The 18,557-nt window shown below is 45.9% G+C and overlaps 1 protein-coding gene and 1 long non-coding RNA gene across 5 annotated transcripts in view; one reads left to right on the top strand and one right to left on the bottom strand.

The window, feature by feature from the left end:
* The window catches only part of SLC43A2 (solute carrier family 43 member 2), a 28,660-nt gene extending 10,103 nt beyond the window's left edge, over window positions 1–18,557 (top strand). For both annotated transcript variants that reach the window (XM_015880869.2, XM_015880870.1), the window contains 9 exons: window positions 4,451–4,543; window positions 4,742–4,875; window positions 5,294–5,496; window positions 6,070–6,213; window positions 9,504–9,642; window positions 10,037–10,169; window positions 11,061–11,134; window positions 12,840–12,963; window positions 13,802–18,557. In XM_015880869.2, coding sequence (XP_015736355.1) covers window positions 4,451–4,543; window positions 4,742–4,875; window positions 5,294–5,496; window positions 6,070–6,213; window positions 9,504–9,642; window positions 10,037–10,169; window positions 11,061–11,134; window positions 12,840–12,963; window positions 13,802–13,963 — 1,206 coding nt within the window. In that variant the 3' untranslated portion in view covers window positions 13,964–18,557. The remainder of the gene's footprint in view (window positions 1–4,450; window positions 4,544–4,741; window positions 4,876–5,293; window positions 5,497–6,069; window positions 6,214–9,503; window positions 9,643–10,036; window positions 10,170–11,060; window positions 11,135–12,839; window positions 12,964–13,801) is intronic.
* On the bottom strand, window positions 1,849–7,371 carry LOC107322641. 3 transcript variants are annotated; one of them, XR_001559002.2, is made up of 5 exons: window positions 7,286–7,368; window positions 6,309–6,369; window positions 6,019–6,195; window positions 4,411–4,584; window positions 1,849–3,791 (listed from the first exon to the last, which is right to left on the bottom strand). It is a non-coding gene; the product is annotated as an uncharacterized LOC107322641 (long non-coding RNA). The 3 variants fall into 3 exon arrangements; XR_001559003.2 differs by lacking the exon at window positions 7,286–7,368 and adding an exon at window positions 7,102–7,249; XR_001559001.2 differs by lacking the exon at window positions 6,309–6,369 and having other exon boundaries at window positions 7,286–7,371.

Below are 18,557 nucleotides of genomic sequence, written 5' to 3'. Positions count from 1 at the left end.
TGAATCGGGCTCTGTCTGCCCAGCCATGTCAGTCAGCTCAGCCCATGGGTTGTATTAGGAGCATTGGTCAACAGCTGTCAGCTGGGGCTCTGTGTTTCGGGGTTCGTGTTGCCTGGAGATGGGAGCAGTATCATTCTCCAAGTAGCTGCTTCATTTTCCATCTCATTACCCACGTCAATGAGGCTGAAAGAGGAGGGCTGGGTAGAAAAATCTCCTAGAAAACAGCCTGGAAAGCACTGGTTGCAAACTTTCTGATTTCAACTGCATTACCTTGAGCTCTCTGTTAAAAGTTAAACTTCTAGTTAAGGTTACCTCTAATTTAACGTGGGTTAAGTGCCGGCTGAACTGCCAAGACCTAAACCTGGCAGGGGCTGTTTGCAGATCCCTGGGTACGCTGTGATGCTGCTGATGCTTTTGTATTGAAATCTTTCAAAACTGTGTGCAGATGTCAGTCTCTTGGACGCATGTAATGTTCTTCACTGGAAGCCTTGGCTGTGCTCCCAGAGATCTGTGGGGCAAATGTCATCCTGCTTCAAATACAAGCAAAGGAGAAGGGGGAGCACATTGGAGCTGCTGGGGGAGAGGAGACAATTCTCATCTCATGGCTGCCACTGGTGCTTCTGGTCTCTCTGGGTGGTCATGAATGGGTCACTGATTATTTTGGAGCCACTGGTGATGATGGGAGGGCAGGGCAGAGACTGGACGTGCTGTTCTGTGGCTGTTTAGCAGGAGCAGAAATAAGCAAAGCCACTTATTAACACCCTCATTAATGAGCCAGTTTTCTCAGCTCTGAGGAAGTACATCTGCAGGGAGAAGGTGGAACCTTCCTAGAAGTGATCCAGGTTAATATCACAAGCTGCCTACCATGGTTAATATCACAAGCTGCCTACCATGGTGATACATCAGGTTGCTGTGTAGAGCTGCTAACGAGCACACATCAATGCCTGCTGCCAAACAAGCTTGTGCTGGCTGGTGCAGGTACCGGCTGCTCAGTGTGCATGACTCAAAGCAAGGTGACTTCGTCCTGCTAGCAACCTGGAGTGCTCCAGGACATGTGTGAAACATACCTGTGCTGTTCCATGCTACCCCAGGGTGGTGAGAGTGGCATGTGTAGCCAGGATGTTCCACGTGTGTCATGGTCGGGTGCTTTTTTTGAGTGCTGTGGACCATGCCTGCTTTATGATGGAGAATCCGACCCTCTGTGCTCCTGCAGGGATTGAGGGATGGGGCTAAATGGGGTTGCTGAGGATTACAGTGTGCAACTGCAATCCATGATGTGTGTCTCTTGGGGTCAGAGGTGTTTGCAGCATTGAGACCCCAGGGTTTGCTGACAGCACATGGTGTGCTGCAGGGCCGGGCTGCCTGCCGGGGAGGAGGGGGAGCTGTGGTGTTCCCAGAAGCAGGAACAAGGTCAGGCTGTGCCTGCTGTTAAAATGCAGAGGGGAGCTTGGTGCCTCGTGACTTGCTCTTAACCAATATATGCGGAGATTAGAAATGGAAACAGATCCGTATTGGTGGCTCTGACAGCAACACAGGAATCTGGCACTGGTTCTGCTCCGAAGCTATTCCATGCAAAGAAATAAACATGTGTGATAAATTACCACAAAGAGCCTTTTATAGATTGTTTTCTGCCCTGTTTTCCTTTCAAAGAATTGCAGCTGCTTTGCTCTCATTTCTGCTACAAACAGCGCCCTGTAGTCAGAGCTGGGGGGGGGCAGCTCTGTGTAGGGAATCTGCTCTGCTCAGAAATATTAGCAGCATTTAGGGCTCTGTGATCTTTTGTTTGGTGGAGAACGGGAACAGGAGTCTCCATATGTGTAGGACAAAGGGGGCAGTTTGAGGCTTTCCTGGAGAACATGTTTTTATTGTCTGTATTATTTCCAAATGTACCCCCTGATAGGGAAAACAAAGCTTAGCTTGAATGGAAATACCATTTCCAAGTCCAGTTCTCAGTCCCTTGATCTTTCTTTTTTTTCCTTCTGTCCTTGCAATAGGAGGGGAGCTGGCTTTGGTGGGGCTGTTTTTTATTGTGGTATTCTTTTATATAGGGAAAAGATGAAAACTTATACAACTAATTGGAGGTCTTTAAACTCACTGTAGGGCAAATGAGGAGAAGTCATCTGCAAGAGGAAACCAGGAAGTGATTTTTATCAGTTTGGGATTGCACACCTGTAGTAAAGGGCTCCAGGAAAAAACAGCTTACGGTGTGGCAAAATCAAGTCGGTATCTTTCAGGCAGGGCATGAAGTTAATTATACCTGGAGTGTTATTGACCTTTAAACAGGAGATGTAAGAGTTTCTTCATGGTAGGTCCTCCATAATTGAGATACTTATACCAGAGTGGGCAGAAGTCAGTGGAGAAGTCAGTTCTGGCCTGTAGGAATAAGGTCAGATTGAGGATCAGATCCTGCTGGTGGCAGAAGGCAAAGATCCTACTTGCTCTGTGGATGGTGTATGTTTTCTTTCTCATCCCTGGGGTTCATGTTTTTCCAGTGCTTGCTGCTATGCTGGAAATCTGGCTTAGTAAATACTGCACGTTATTTTAGTAGCTGGTCTTCAGCCGGGACCCAGGCAGGCACTGCCAGTGCTAACACCTGCAGGCTGAGGGATTTTCTGTCCAGACCCAGGCTGTTTTCACTCTGTCCCTTCAGCTCTCAGGTTTCCTTTCCTCCTGAGTGTTCAGTGTTAGCAGTTACACTTGATAAGATCTTATCCAGCCCAATGAATCTCCTCCGTCCAATTTTCTTTAATCCGACCACTTGCTGCCAAATGGGATTTTCCAAAGTCTCAAGCCTTTCTAAGACTTGTCCCCACTGAAGCAGAAGCAGATTTGGGTTTCCCAGAAGTAGCTGTTTGCTTTTGGGCTCATTCTGGGTCTCCTGTACCTCCCAGAGCAGGAGGATCCACCTGGGAGCTGCTCATCTGCTTATGAAAAAGGCTTTTTTGTCATCTCTGAGACTCTGGGGAAAAGCAACCCGAGCCAAGAAGCAGCTGTGTTTGTACAGCTCTCACCCTGCTCACAGCTCTCCAACAGCAGCAGCTGTTTGTTGTAATTTCTGGAGATTATTTTAGGTTTGGGGGCATTGGAGATTATACAAACACCGTGCCTGGTGACAATGGCCAGCCCCTGCAACCTGCAGATATTTCATCCTGCAGATGCTCTTTTCTAAGGGTGTGTATTTAGGCCAACCCTTCCAGGGAGGGATTTCTATGCCTGGTAACAGACCTTTGGATCCTTAGCAGTTTCCTGTCTGCAGCTCCTGAAAGCAGCCTGTTGGCAGAGCTCCCGGATGCGGGGATGTGGGGATGGGTGTGGGGATCCTTGCTGCAGTGAAGTGCAGCGTTTTCTGCCTCTGCCATGCCCACTTGGGGCTCAGTGTCTTCTGCTGCTGTTCTCCGGCTGGGGTTATCCGAGGACCTGGAGGCTGTGCTGCATAGAAAGCTCCGCAGTGAGGCAGAGGGATGATAAACAGCCAGATGGATCCTCGAGTGTTCCTGCGCAGGAATACTTGTGCTGTAAACATGCTGGTCCCGCTGTGACACAAGCCAGATTCACTTGCCTTATATGCTGCTCCTGGAAAAGATGGATTTGTTTTCCAGCACTGAAATGAGAATGAGATGAGAGCATTTTCTTGCTCAGACTTGATCCAATATTCTCCAAATCATTTTGTTGTCTTGAAAACAGATAAAATGCTGTTAAGCTTTCAGTGCTAGAAGGCACCTGCAGTGTCCTTGGAGACCCCCAGGGCTGACGTTGTAATGATGCCTGAGTGGATTTGGGGACTCTGTGACCTGAAAGAGCAGACAGAAGGCAACCAAATCACACTTATACAGTCTGTCTGCATGGGGGAACCTGGCTGGTGGTGGAAACATAGCAGCAACACAGTTCATGTTAGTTCCTATTCCTTCTTGTTATAACAGGAGCTTTCCAGTCTACTGCAAAGATTAGGTGCTGACCTGAGATGTGTAAACAAAGCTGGCAGCCCAAGGTGTGTTAGGGATTGTGCAGCTGTCACAGCCCATCTCTAGCAACTCTTGGCTAAAAGGAGAATGATTGGCAGGGAACCTGAGTGTGGATTTATGGAGAGAAACAGAGGTGGTGGCTGTAGTATGGGGGAAAGGAACCCTTAAGGAAAGCACAAGGACTGGAACAAAGGATCCTGTGCTAAAGGTGACCAATGCAAAGCATGCAGTCAGTCTGGAAGAAAGCAGTGATGTTGAGCACATAAACTGTGGATTGTAGACATTCCCTGACAATGGAGATGCCATTGTAACCCGTAGGACTTACCCGTAGGGCTTCATTCTAATGAGCTAAGCCATTCTTGAACAAAACTGTTTATTTTGGGGGTTCTGGTATCCAGAATTCTTAACTCTGAATGCCAGCGTTTTCTCAAGAGGTTTCTCCCCTTACCTGGGCAGCAACCTGTTCCAACCGACTTTTCTGTCCCCAGCTGCCCAACATGTTTGGTGACCTTCGTTCCACGTTCATTGCTCTGATGATTGGCTCCTATGCTTCCTCTGCTGTGACCTTCCCAGGAATCAAGGTGAGTCTGTGGGATTGTGATTCATTACTGGCGCTGTTTAGCTGGAGATTTAGCAATGATGTCAAAAGAAAGGGGAATTAATTGTTTGAGCACTTTTTTTAGTGACATGTTTTTGCAAGATTCAGTTCCTGTGTGTGTTTACAGACTTCCAGGTTTTCTGCTCTTACAACCAAAGTCGTATTTCCTTCTGCTTTCCAGGTTATATATGACTTTGGGGTCTCCTTCATCCTTATTCTGCTTGTCTGGGCAAGTTGTGCAGGACTAGTTTTCCTCAACTGCTTCTTCAACTGGCCACTGGAGCCCTTCCCAGGACCAGAAGACATGGACTATACGTAAGCATCATCTAGATGAGCCCTGGGGGCTGACCCTCCTCACAACCAATATTGAAGAGAGGGCAGGGAATTCCCTTACATGTTGTTTATTGCTGCCAGTTCTTTCGAGGGTGAGGATTTCTGTCTCACGCTATCTTGATATCATGACTGATGAATATCTCTTAAAACTTTTACCTTCCAAAGCATTAGAAGTATGAAGGCCAATGATGTGCCTGTTAACAATAAGCATTCCTTTAATGGTGTGTGCCAAAGTAAAGTGGTCCAGGTCAAGTACATCTGTCTGCTCTGGATCCAGACATCCTGTGGGTTTGTGGGTAGAAACCTGGTGCCTTGCATCCCCACAGCCTGATTCCCACAGCTCTGCTGCCTCTAACTCCCACCCTGTGCTGCAGCCCTCATTCTCTTTACTGCCCAACAGGGTGAAAATAAAGTTCAGCTGGCTGGGATTTGACCACAAAATCACTGGGAAGCAGTTCTACAAGCAAGTCACAACAGTGGGACGCAGGCTGAGCGTGGGGAGCTCCATGAAGGGCCCCAAAGAGTCTGCAGCCTTGCAAGAGAACAACAAGCTCTGCCTGTCCACAGTGGACCTTGAAGTGAAGTGCCAGCCTGACAGCACAGGTGGGGTTCACCACATGCCCCAGGGGATAATGGTGCTCTGCTCCAGGCCTGTTTATATGAGACAGCATGATATATGTTCCATATGTTGCCAAGGCCACATGCCAGGCACCGCTATGTAGATAAGAGTTCAGTTATACAAGGAATCTTGCCTGTGTATGCCTGCTAAAGTATGCTGTTGCCAGGTGTGGATGACTGCATGGGAGACTGGTATGGCCACAGGGGACAACACAGTTGGTCACCACTGTCTCTTAGTCCTCCCAGCCTTCCTTCCTCAGGGATATGGCAGAAGGAAATGGCTTGAAGTTTCCTTCTGCTCTGCTCAGCAGCATTGGGTGAGACTTTCTTTGCCCCTGTTTTTGGTGACCAGACTCCCAGCATATGCCACTATTCAGTAAGGAAGTTTGTAGGACAGCAGACAGTTGTTCTCAGCAGACTTGGGGGCTGCCACTACTGGTTCCATGCTGGGATGAATGGCCAGAAGGCCTGCTAACCCAAGGGCTGCAGCCTCTTCTAAAGTCATACCTGTCTATAAGGCCATGCTGCCTTCTTCAGACTCCGTTTTTCCTTCTGCAGCTTCTCCCTCCTTCATGAAGAGTGTCTTCAGCCCCATCTTGCTGCTCAGCCTCATCACCATGTGTGTCACCCAGCTGCGGCTCATCTTCTACATGGGGGCCATGAACACCATCCTTGAGTTTCTGTCTGGAGACGAAAGCCAAGGTAGGGTGACTTTAATCTGCTTCCTTGGAACTGGGTGCTGCCCCAGACTCGATCCTTCCAAGAGGACAGCATGCCTGATTACTCAGCAAACACACCGTGTACAGCAATTACTGGTGCAGGTGACTGCTGGTGGTAGGGGCCAGTGGAAGGCTGGAGCTGGCTCAGGGCAGAGGGGCAGTGAGGTGAACACTTGAATGTCAATCTAATTTTAGCCCGGTGTCTATTAAATACTATTCCATGATATTCCTTCCAATAACTTGTTGAAAGTGCTCTCTCAGGATGGACTGTGGCTTTTATTTTTTAATTGGGAAATCTATTTTATCCAGGTTATTTGCTTTACTTATCCTAAGCAAGCACGACATACAGAGCAGCTGACTCTATGAACATTGGCTGTGCTGGGTGTCTGGTCCCAGCAGAAGGGTGGGAAAAGTGAAGTCATGGCTGTTTTGTGCAGCCCATGTGTGTGGGGAGGCTCAGGGGTTGCTCGCTGTGCTGGACTTATATTTATAGCTCTGATTCAGTACATGGAGCAAACAGGAAAGAGTACATTAGTTTACTGTTGTTGAAAATACGCAGGATTGCAAAACAAGACTTAGCTCCTTTTTTTTTTGTCCTTTGTAGTAAGATCCAGTTTGAACTTGTTAAATCTGGATTGCATGGAGCTGATAAATCAAGAGGCGCTCCTCTGAGAGCAGGAGTGAGCTCTGGGGGAGGGAAGGAAACTCCAAGCGCCCTGGCATTCCCTGAATTGCTTTGTTTGAGCGTTTGACAGCCTGCAGCATTCAGCTCTTTATCTCCTGGCTCAAGAGCCAATTTAGGCATTAAACAGTAAACAGGACGAACTTCATGCTGCCTACCTTTCCCAGCACAGCTCAGTTTTCTGCTTACCTTGCAATTCCTGTACTAAGATATATATATATTTTCCCCCTGGCTTGCTCTAGTTATTTCCTACCCCCTTTCCCAGTATTTTAAGATTAATATCAATTTATGCCACCAATTCTTTTTCAGTCAAGCTCTGCGCTTTGAAGAAAAACAACTTGTGCCTATTGGGCGAATTGTTCTTCTATGCCACCTTTGAGATTTCTTCCCATTCTCCCCCTCCTCCCTTCGAATGCAGCCTGGGCTCGCAGTGCAATCCGCTGTCTTGGTGTTTCCATGGCACCAGCAAAACAGTGGTTTTGTGTGGTCACAGCAGTGTCAGGCTGTGAGAGCTGTTCCAAGACGCGTGTGGATCTCTAGAAATGTAATCCAATGCCCATCAGGACAGGATGGGATGCTGCTCTCTCTGATTCCTTGTTTGTGCCTTGTTTACTTGCTGTTTGCTCAGAGCGCTCCCCCCCACCTGCAAAACTTGGCAAGGGGAGAAAAGAGCTGCCAGTGTTGTTATGGTCAAAGGAAACCAAGATATACCCAGGAGAGAAGGATTTAAAGGAAATCAGAGAGCATGAAGGCTTGAAGCTGCAGCGAAGCACTTTGTTATTGGAAGTTCTGCTTCCTGTGCATGTCATGTTGTGAAACGCTGAGGTGGAAAAGCAGTCAGTGCATGGCTCCTTCTCTTCTGGAAACCCTGAAATGTGGAGGGGTAAAGCTAGAGAGTTCAGAAGCCATCTAAATGGTAATTGTATCATGGGAAGGCAGGAGAGGGGAGATCTGTTGTGTTTGAGACTCTTAAGTTGGCTTTGTCTTTCATAAATCGCCACCTCGCTTCCAAATCTGACAGTGCTGGAGACCTTGGGTAGAACCAGGACAGGCTGGAAAACTTGGCTGTATTACTCAGGGCAGTTGGACCTAATGACTTATAGAACAGCGGGTGTAAAGGGTTGTGCCCATGTCTGCAGGCCTTTCTGTTTGCTTTGCTTCTGCTGTACCTGTTGTTGTTTGCTTCGTATTCTTTTTCCTTTTTAGGAAATAGCAGTTTTTATGATAGATAAATTGAGGAGACTGTTCCTATAGGACCTCTCCTTTTGCTTTCCCCATAAATTTTGTTCCCTTCTTGAAGCTGGCTACTGCTCCCAGCGTTCAGAGCCCAAGATTAAGTGTTCAGAATAGCAGAGAGAAACAAAAGTTGACAGCATGGCTTGCTTCTTACCCTCTGTTAAAAAATAACCACGCAAGAGCAAATCAGCTTTGGGAGTGTTTGTAGAGGGTGATGCCACCTGTTTCTTTTGGCTCCAGCAGACGGGATGTGGGGCCACGTCAGGGCTTGCTTGTGCAGAGGTAATGGGAGCAGGAATGTGAGTTCAGAGGCTGGAGCTGGAAGTTCCTCTTAGTTCCACAGCCAGCAACTGGAGCCAGGAAGGGATGAACTGGTGCCACGCCTGGGTACTACCAGGCAGCCCAGGGTTGGCTATGACTGCATAGGAGAGGAAGGCTTCTTGGAAACCTCTCTCCAATACCACCTTGATTTTGGTATAAGTCATGACTGTAATGCTTTGGAGAGCCCTGGCCATGCACTGGGAGGGATAAACTACAATTCTTCTCGACTGCTTTTGCTTACGGTGCTGCAACTTGTGAGCGCTCTGTGCTGAGGTTGTCAGTTTTGGAATCACATCCTTATTTCAGAGCTGGGGTAACACTGACTCACCAGCCCTTCAGTGTGATGCCTGCACATCCATCATGTGGGCTGCAGAGAGGAAGTGGAAAAAGCATTGTGGGATGGGGGGAACTGTCTGATAAGAGGAGGGGGGAGGCTTCTTCTAAGTCTGCTGGCCTCAGCTTTCCCCTAGAGAGCCATGTAGACACTTCTCCTATGATTAACATGCAGGGAATTGTAATCAGTTTGAAATGTTAATGACTGCTCACAGATGCTGTGTTACTTGCTGCTGATTTCCTCCCATAGAACCACTTCTAAACTAGTCCATCCTTCACAAAATGGCATAGATTTCACCTTCCTAGCATGGCTTGTCCTTGTTGGAGCTTCTGATCTGGAGAAGATGCATCTGGAGCTCCCTGCCAGGCAGCAGAGGAGATGACTAAGGCAGGGATGCTGTGCAGGATGCATCACTTGCAGAACTTTCCCTGCTGTTCCTAACCAGCACAAACCTCACTGGTACAAAGCAGCTTTTTGGATGCCCCTGCTGGTCCTGCCACTGTTGGGCTGATGCTCCTCTAAAAATACCATAGAAGGAAGAACTTTGCATCCCAGCTGCTTTCAACCCTGCAGGTTAATCTGGGATCTGGGCTTCTAATAGGAAAGGTGAACAGTGAGGAGGAAGTTTCTTATGTCTGCTTTCCTGTTACTGATTCCTTGAACTGATACCTTTAAAATCTTCTTTTCCTTTCCCCTGCAGTGAGTCTCTACACTTCCATTTTTGGGGTGCTCCAACTGCTGTGCCTGCTGACAGCGCCTGTGATTGGGTACATCATGGACTGGAGGATGAAGGAGTGCGATGATGGCTCTGAAGAGAACGAGGACAGCAACGCTGAGCAGTGCGTAGTGTGCTCCATGCAGCCATGTAGTAGGGCCTCTTGCTCCATTAACATACAGAGGACTGAACAGGATATTGGTAGAAAAGAAAGCTTGAAGGAAGACTTGATAATTGCAAGGAAGAAGGGGACTGTGTCTTCCATATTTCTTAAGATCAGTTAAGAGGAGCAAACTTAATTTGTAGCACATATACTAGAAGGAAAGCCTGAGTTTAACAGCAGCAGCACTGAAGTAATTGCCACTTGTTCCTTACTTTTCTCCAATGGAGATCCCTCCATCTCCATAGCCAGACCTTTAGGCAGACTGGTTTATGTAGTCAATGTAGAGACTCTTGCCATGAATTTCAGCAGCTGCTGAAAGTGCTTTTTTGTAATATAGACTTTATTATCCTTCCAGAGGCGACAAGAAAAAGAAAAAACGTGATCGTCAGATCCAGAAAATCACCAACGCCACCAATGCCTTCGCATTCACAAATGTCCTGCTGGTTGGATTTGGAATCACCTGCCTCATTCCCAATCTACCGCTGCAGGTGAATAGGTCAAAATGAGATGCCCAGGAGGGGTTGGTGGCATAGGTACAGTGATGCTGGTACAGCTGGCAAACCAGCAGAACTGGCTGATGGCAGGAAGGTGTTTTGGCACTGCTGGGAGATCTCAGGGCTGCTTTGGGAACCCCAGCCTTAAAGCTGAAACAAATAGTACCATTCAGTTAAAATGAGATAACCTAAAGAAGCAAGTGTAGTTAAAACAGCAGAGTTGATGTGTGGTTTATACATGGAGTTTGTGCAGCTGAGCTCTGTAACTACACATACTTCCCTATTGTGGTGCTCTTAGCAGTGCTTGCGTTTTTAACCTGGGCTTGATTTAAGCTGCTGACTGTGACGTCAGTATATACAGCAGGTTATTTCTGCACCAAATGCTATGCCCAGTGTGGGATTATAAACCTGTTATAATATTTATTTTGTGACAGCACCTGCTTTTGGCAGGTGAGTTCAGTGATTTTTATACTATCCTTAGACGTGCCCTGGTGACGTGGGCAGACAGATGTCGTTTGTTCTTATTTGCATTTTGTCTGCAATAACTCGTGGAAATTTAACTAAATTGGACACAAGTTCAAAAAGAGAATGTTGTGACCTCTGCTACTGCTTCCTGGGTATGTGTCCTTGCAACAGTGTCATCTACAAAAGAGAGAGGTCTTGCGTATGGTCAAGCACAACGTGACATGTCAGCAAAGTAAGGAAAAACATTGCTTTTAGAGATGAACACAAGTTATTTCCTTGTGGCAGTCTTCAGGTTTGGGCTCTGGGCTGCTCAGGTCTGCATGTGTACTAGAAAGGAGAGCACCTTTTAGGAATGGTTGTGTGTTGGGGTCTGGTACCCCTTGGCATCAAGCACTTGACATTTTGTTCTTCTCTTTGCAGATTCTTTCCTTCATATTGCACACAATTGTGAGAGGATTTATCCACTCAGCAGTGGGAGGCCTCTATGCAGCTGTGTAAGTCTCTGCTTACCTATAATATGAAGCTGGACAGATAAACTGGTTTGAGGTGATAAGAAGCCCTGGTGAGAGGGAGATCGGGAAGTAAAGTCTGTGTGGTCAGAGGGGAAAAATAATGCAGTTTTTATTCCCTGTCCCTGCTGGGTGTGATAGTAGCTGGACTGAAGTCCTGGCTGATAAATTCCTTCTTTGGAAACTGATAACCCCTTTGGCATAACTGCCAGGACAGAGGCATAACTTGTATCAGTGAGACTAGGCCATTGACACTAGGGGTTATATAGTAAAAACTCAAGGCTTTTTTTGTTATGTTGGGTAGCTGTGTGTGTGTGTGTCTGGGTAAAACATTGTAAAACATTAACATAATTGAGCATATTGCTGCTGGTCTGCTCTGAAGTTGCATTGGTAAAGCATTGCCCAATATACCATTAGTGAGGCATACTCCCTTTCCCAGGTGGATTATCCATCCTGCTTCCAACTTATCGAAGTTATCAATAGATGGATCTAAATACTCTCTTCCTTAGTAAGCAATAGTTTTCACTTTGAAAACAAATCTGCCTCTCTGTCCCAAGCTGCTGGACAGAGAACAGGGAGAAACTGTTGGCTTTCAGAGGATCAAAGAGTGGTTGAGGTGGGGAAGGAACCTCTCAACACCATCTAATCCAACCCTCCTGCTCAAGCAGGGTCAGCTAGAGCAGGTTGTCCAGCACTGTGTCCACTTGGGTTTTGAATATCTCCATGGATGGAGGCTCCACGGACCCATTCTGTGAAAGGTTTTTGTCTTGGTGCTTGTGTATCCAGATTCAAAAACCCATCTCAGGCACTAAATCAAAACCATTCTAATTTTTGGTTCTATGGTAGCTACAAGCAAAAACATTTTTGTCCTAGTCACAGTAAATGTCTGTTGTTGTAGATATCAGCTTGCTTGTAAGCTAAACCTCTCTGACCATTGCAGCTCTTTCTGACTTCTTTATTTTTTGTTTCAATTTGACTTCTTTGAATACTGGAAAGTTTTCATCAGCTTTTCTTCTTTCCAACCTGACTTTTTCTAAGCGCCGTTCAGTTGTGAAAAGAGGCAGATGTTGGGCTGCTCTTGAGATTTATTTTTCCATTAGTAGTATCTGATATTCAGCACTTTCCAATGAGCAGCATTGTTTAATTTGACATGGGATCAGACTTGTCCTCTAAAAAGGAAAACACACACTAACCTGCTGTGCAGGTTTCGCTCACTTCTAAATGGAGCGAGTTGCTGTGGCCAGATGAAAATGATTGCATAGCTGCTAATGCTGTCATCTGGATAAAGAGGCCCTGCTTTTAACTTGTAAATGTCAACACTCTTCTCCCTTTGCAGTAGGAGTAGTTGTATAAGCACCTCCATCTGTCTCATAGTACAACAAAACAAGTGCTAGATCTGATATTTCTTAAGATTTTGAATTCAGGATGAGAATTGTCTGGAGAGAGAAGGCATCTGTTCCATCACTGGGTGTGTTCTGATCTAGAGAGTGCTGTGCTCACTACCAAGTGTAACTAAAATCTCTGGAATAAGAGGTAGCTGTATATAAGTTCAGGATAGAGAAGTTCTTCATGCCGTGCCTCTCTTGAGACTGTATTCTATTGTGCTAGTCTACTGGGAGTGTAACCTGAGCTGGGTGTTGTGAACAGTCAAGGTGACATATAATAACGCTATTGCTTTTTCTGTTGACAGATACCCCTCTACTCAGTTTGGTAGCTTGACAGGGCTGCAGTCATTGATCAGTGCACTTTTCGCCCTTCTGCAGCAGCCTCTGTTTATGGCATTAACGGGACCTCTGGAAGGAGACCCTCTCTGGGCAAGTTATTTTCAAATATAATATGCAGATTCAGTGGTGAAGATGATTTGGGCTCATTTCTTTGAAAACAAAACACTCCTGTGCATGGACCAAGGTTATAAACTGCAGGGACTGTAGGTGTCCCTCAGCCTGTTGTTACCTTGGTGCTGTCCAAGAGACCCTTTCCTGTGTAATGAGGCCCTGGGAGGGAATGGTGTCAATCCTTTTCTGGTGTGTTTGAAGGGAGAAGGCTGATGTTTGCAGACAGTTTGCATTGGAGGTAAAAATCTGTAAGGTAACAGTGAGTTAATTTGTCCAGCCCTCAAATGCTGTAGAAATTCGCTGTTCTCTTGAGAACCATAAACTCTAATGATCAGTAAATTTTGGCTTGTTGATGCTAATGTTGGGAAAGCCAAATGGCTTTTGAGGGTAGGGCAAGTGTGTGGTGTATTGTTGAGTGTGTGGGCAGCTCACTGGCACTATGTGTTAGTTTTTTGGATAGTCTTGATCTCTAGGCTGCATGTGCCTACATCTGCACTCCAGCAATACATGGCTCTTCAGCCAGTGATGCTGGTAGAAAAGAAATGCACCTTGAACAGCCCCTACCTGTTGCGTGGAACAACAGACTATTGCAGCTGAGATCCACAGCAACAAACTCTTGCATTATTTAATTTCCATGCATGGTGCTCTGGGCACCGGAGTGTAAATAAAAATACAAAGGATGTTGTTGCCAATACAGAGAGCAGGGCGTCTCCTGGTTTGCCTGTAGCCAAGTGACGTGAGCTGGGTTCTGACACTTGGGCATGCATGACCTGATTGTTGTTGTTTTAACCTGCCTGTTTTGTCTGTCTTCCCGCAGGTGAACGTTGGCTTGCTTGGTTTGAGCTTACTTGGCTTTTGCCTTCCGATCTACCTGGTCTGCTACAAACGCAGGCTAGAAAGAGAAAGAAAACAGAAGATCGAAGATTCCAAACTCTTCCTCAAAATCAATGGCACTCCCAATGAGGAAGCTTTTGTTTAAACTGGTGCTTCAAACACAACCTCCCCTGTACAGGTTCCTACCGTATCCGTGGGTTCTACCTGTGGTGTAAGCCAGGTTTTTTCTCTCCTGGCTTTGTTCATCACTGGAGTGAGGGCTGGACATGATGACTGAGCTTTCCTCAGATCTATGGCAGGAGGAGACTTCACACTCCTTACTCCAGAACACAAGACTTTTTTTTTTTTTTCCCTTTTATAAAGGCCACACAGATATTGTGTCTTAAATCACACTCTCCAGCTGCAGAGGCTCTGCATAGGAAACTGGGAGAGAAGGAACAGATGGATGGGGGAAGAGGGAAGAAAGACCTTAATTTGAATTAGCAAATGTAACGTGCTGAACTCTGTTCTCCCTCCACTTCTCCCAACTCGGCTGACTGTCTCAGATGTAAGTTGCACTCTCCTCTCTTCCTGAGGCTTCATAATGGTCTTTCTGCTCGATACGTAGCTGGACTCAGCAGTTTTACTGCCTATCCAGAGGTATCCCAGACTGTTTCTGAGGCAGGGAAGGGGATTTATTCCTTCGTATATTATCACGGCTTCAGTGTATTGCTAAATGTTGGCTGCTAGCACTGACAGCTCCCAAATGTTTTATTACTACAATGACACAGACTGTGAGCAATGGATCTGCCTTCCACACAGAAATGAAGAGCCTACTGAACTGTTCTTGGTCCTACACCAAGCCTTCAAAGGCCTGGTGTTCTTCTCTTCCCAGCCTGTAAGCCACCCGTACACATTGTAAACTGCCTGCAGTCCTGGAACTGTTGAGATAGGAATTGGATCTCGTTTACCGATGAAGTGCTTTTGAGACTTGTTGCCTTTTGCCTCTTCCTCCCTCCAGCGTGACCCTGGGAGGGGAGCAGCAGCATGTAGTTACTGAAGTGGAGAAGCTTCTTGAAGCTGGGTTGTGGGGCTCCAAATACCTTGGTGTTCACTTGTCATAAGCTGACCTTGTTGTAAAGAGTCGAGAGTGCAGAACACTCCTTGTGTTTGGTAACTGGATCCTGTGGATGTATGGCAGGGTGATGTGGCAAAAGAATTCTTCCTCTAGCCATAGCTTATCTACATTGTTCTGACATAGGCTCCAAGCTGCTGAACGCCAGGTTACTCTGACCAAAAAGCTGCTGGTTTGGCTGTATTAAAAGCCTTCTGTGTTGTCGGTGCTCTGTCTGGACAGAGTACGTGGTGACTGATTGTATGGTGAAGCTGACTTGTAGAGCAATACATGTGGGTGAAGGCGCCCCAGGGCCTATTTGCCATAGAAGGAATACAAAGGGAATTCTTAACCCGCTTATTTTTATAATGGTTTTCCTAGGCCTCATCTAAAGTAGACATTCCTCCCTTTCACCTTCCCGTTGAGGTCAGCAGCTCAGCCTCTGTAGCTTGTGACTCATGTTAGCCACCACACGTTGCGTGCAGCACTGCAATGGGCTGAACTAGTGACTGCAGGGAGGATGGCGGGGAGAAATAAATCAATTATGAAGATGGAGCATCTTCTGAGCTGCCAATTCCAGGTCGCTGGGATGACGGGCTGTGTGGGACGGCAGCGCCATCTTGAGTTGCTGCCCTTGGCCACCCAGTGGCAGTTCAGTGGATGCTCTACTCATGGTACCTTTTAGTCTCCAATAACTTATTGGGAAATGACTTGCCACTGAACGTTTTACACATCTGTGGGTTTATTTTTTAACGTGTTGCCTTTATTAAATGTGTTTGTTCCAAGGCAGCCTCATTGCCTGCTGTCAACCCTATGCTGTTATAAAGATTTTCATTCTTCTGTTGGCCTCTAGCTTTGGCAATGACTTGCCCACATTCCCAGCTCTACGCTCTTTATATTGAGTGATGATGGAGGCAGCCTTTTAGTCTGATTTCCTCTTCTCCTGGTACATTTCTAGAGACCCACCAGCACTAGTACAGCTTTCCTGGATTTCCAGAGGGTTTTTGCGGGTTTCTGCATTCTATCTCATTACACTTCCTTCTAAAAACCATTGGAAAGATTTCTACTTTTGCTCCGAGGTATTTTACATGACAGTGATGTTACCCATCTTTTTTTTTTTTTCCATTGAGCTCTCAGACAGGTGAACGATTCTGAGCTGCAGCCCTGAGCCTCACAGCATCCCTAATAGATCTGAAGGATGGCTGTGTGCTAACTCAGCACTTCCACCTTCAGTTCAAAACAGTGAACGTGATATCGTCCACTTCAATGCTGTTTGGATTCCTGATTTAAATGCCTCTGCAAAAGAGAAGTACAGAGAGAGCACAGCGGAGATGCAGCTGCTTTTGAAGTGTGTGTAGCTAAATTAAACAGAGAGCACCCATTTATTCCTGCCATCTACCTCCCTACTGCAGTTCTCAGTTCCTGCCCTTTATTAGGGAAATTGTCTGATCCGATATTGTTTCCCCTGATAAAACACGGGGTGTATGTGGTTGTTGTCTCTGCTCATGTGTCACAGTGTGAAGAAGCTGCCGGTCAGCTTTGGAGAATAGAGCTCATGCCTTTTGAGTCGTGTGTTTTTAGGCTAAGAGTAAAGCGTGCCTTTGGCTTGCAGTTTTAAGAACAGGTGGGTACACAATGGATTTTAATTGTTTAGGGCTAAGCAGACTAAAGGGAGTGCTTTGTCACGCAGCCCAAAGTCAATCAGTGAAACGTGTTGCTGTAGAACGTGATAGGGAACTGATTATTATTGTTATTATTTAAACACAAGGGACTAGTTAAACAATGGTTTGATGCATCCAATAACTCAGGGATTTTAGTTGCTGTAAATAAGGAAGTTACACCAAGAGATTAATCTTTTTTCTGCATGCTCTGTGTCCAAGAATATGTTAAAGACTGAGAAAATACACACTGGGCTGGGTAGAATGTTGATCTGATCTGACCTCGTGGGGTTTAATTTACTCTGACAATTGTGAACTAAACTAATTTTAATGTCAGTCTCAAACTTCTCTATCTACCGATCTGTTTCTGCATGTGAGATGTGCACCCACTGTGCTTATTGTGACCTAATTGCTTAAATGCTGAACCTTATGTAAGGGTGGGCTGTGAGAAGATGAAGTATGAAAAGGCTTCAGCCTAAACATTACCTTGGATGCTGCAGAAACCAACACTGTTGAGATGGTCCTGTTAAATATGACTGTTTGGGGTAGTTTGCCTTGTTCTTTGATGCCTGTGGAAATGAGGCTGCAGATTCCTTATATTTGGAATGGAAAACAGCACACTCTTTGGTGTTCATGAGCCACCCCTGTTGGAAAAATAAAAGACAACCAAACATTGGACAGCCAAATCAATAAGATCAATAATGCATTCACCTGCCATTCTCCAGTACAGCTCAATATACATACGTAGCTATGTTATTCCTAGAGGCCAGCATATGTGGGTTGTTCGGTGGTGGTGGGGCTGTTTTCTTGCTTCCAATCACTTGTATTAGAAATGTGAAGGGATGGTCGTGGAAAAAGCTTCATCTTCTCAGCAGAAGCATCCCCAGGTGAATGTAATGAAGCAGAAACATGATGGCACCTATAAATGCCACTTCACTTAGCCCCGGTCTCTGGAAACTCTCGTGCATTTAATGCTTTGGTTTCTGTTTGGTTTGTTTGTAAGAGAAACCAAATGGGGAAGGAAGGGTAATAGGTTTTTCTTTCCCCCTAATTTCTCATTACCTAAGCCTCATCAAGAGCCTTCACAGTAGTAATACAACAGCGCTACCACAGAGAAAAGCTGTGCTGCTTTTCTTATTTGGAGACCTATATAACAGCATTGAGTTATTGTCAGAGTATCTGGATCCTCAACATGAAGCTGGATGTGGATATCTAGAAAAATAAGAGAGCAAATTGTGCTGACAGTCCAACTTAACAGCAACAAATGGAATGTTCAGCTCTCACAGCAAAGCCCAGCCAATATCCTCTGTCTGCAAAGGAAACATGGAGGATAATGAGCAGTAAAACGTTTGCAAGTAGGAGATTTTCCTCTTGACAGGCTGATGGATTTGGGAAATACACTGCAAAATATAAAGCAGATACTGCAGGGCAAAGAGAATGGCATCTTAAAAACTGCAAGTTCTGTTGTTTTGTTGTTCCCTTTAAGTGTTGGTTTTATTGTTTTATTTTCCTGCATCTGCAGAGCTTCTGCTATTTCCCTACCTCTCTGTTCTGAAATGCACAGTTCATAATACAAGCTAATATCACACCAGGGTTCCAAAAAACAATAACAACCACTCTAAATAACATTTTGCCATCATCCCCTTTGGAAATAGCTCTAACAGTGCCGTGTTCTGTAGGTGCAGTCTGCCTTGTTAACTATAACCCCACAGCTTGTTTTTCTACCTGCTTGTCATGCAATCTGTTTTTATCAGGTGTGCTGTGCTCCGTGCTGTCATCCTCTTCCACTCCCTTATTACTCCTGGAATAGCCCCATTATCCAGACATCCCATTACCCCTCCTCCTGTTGCCAAGATTTGTTTCACAGCGTGTTTGCTAACACTGAAATGTAAGCACTCTGTGGCAGGCCGGTGTCACCTTTATACGTGTCTGTAAGGTGATGTGCATTCTCCCAGTGCTAACTACAAATAAATGTGGTATTAAGTTAA

This window comes from Coturnix japonica, chromosome 19 (assembly GCF_001577835.2).
Source record: "Coturnix japonica isolate 7356 chromosome 19, Coturnix japonica 2.1, whole genome shotgun sequence".
NCBI classification, from domain to species: domain Eukaryota; kingdom Metazoa; phylum Chordata; class Aves; order Galliformes; family Phasianidae; genus Coturnix; species Coturnix japonica.
Note: the sequence above shows the minus strand (reverse complement) of the source record. Positions and strands in the feature narration are given on the sequence as shown.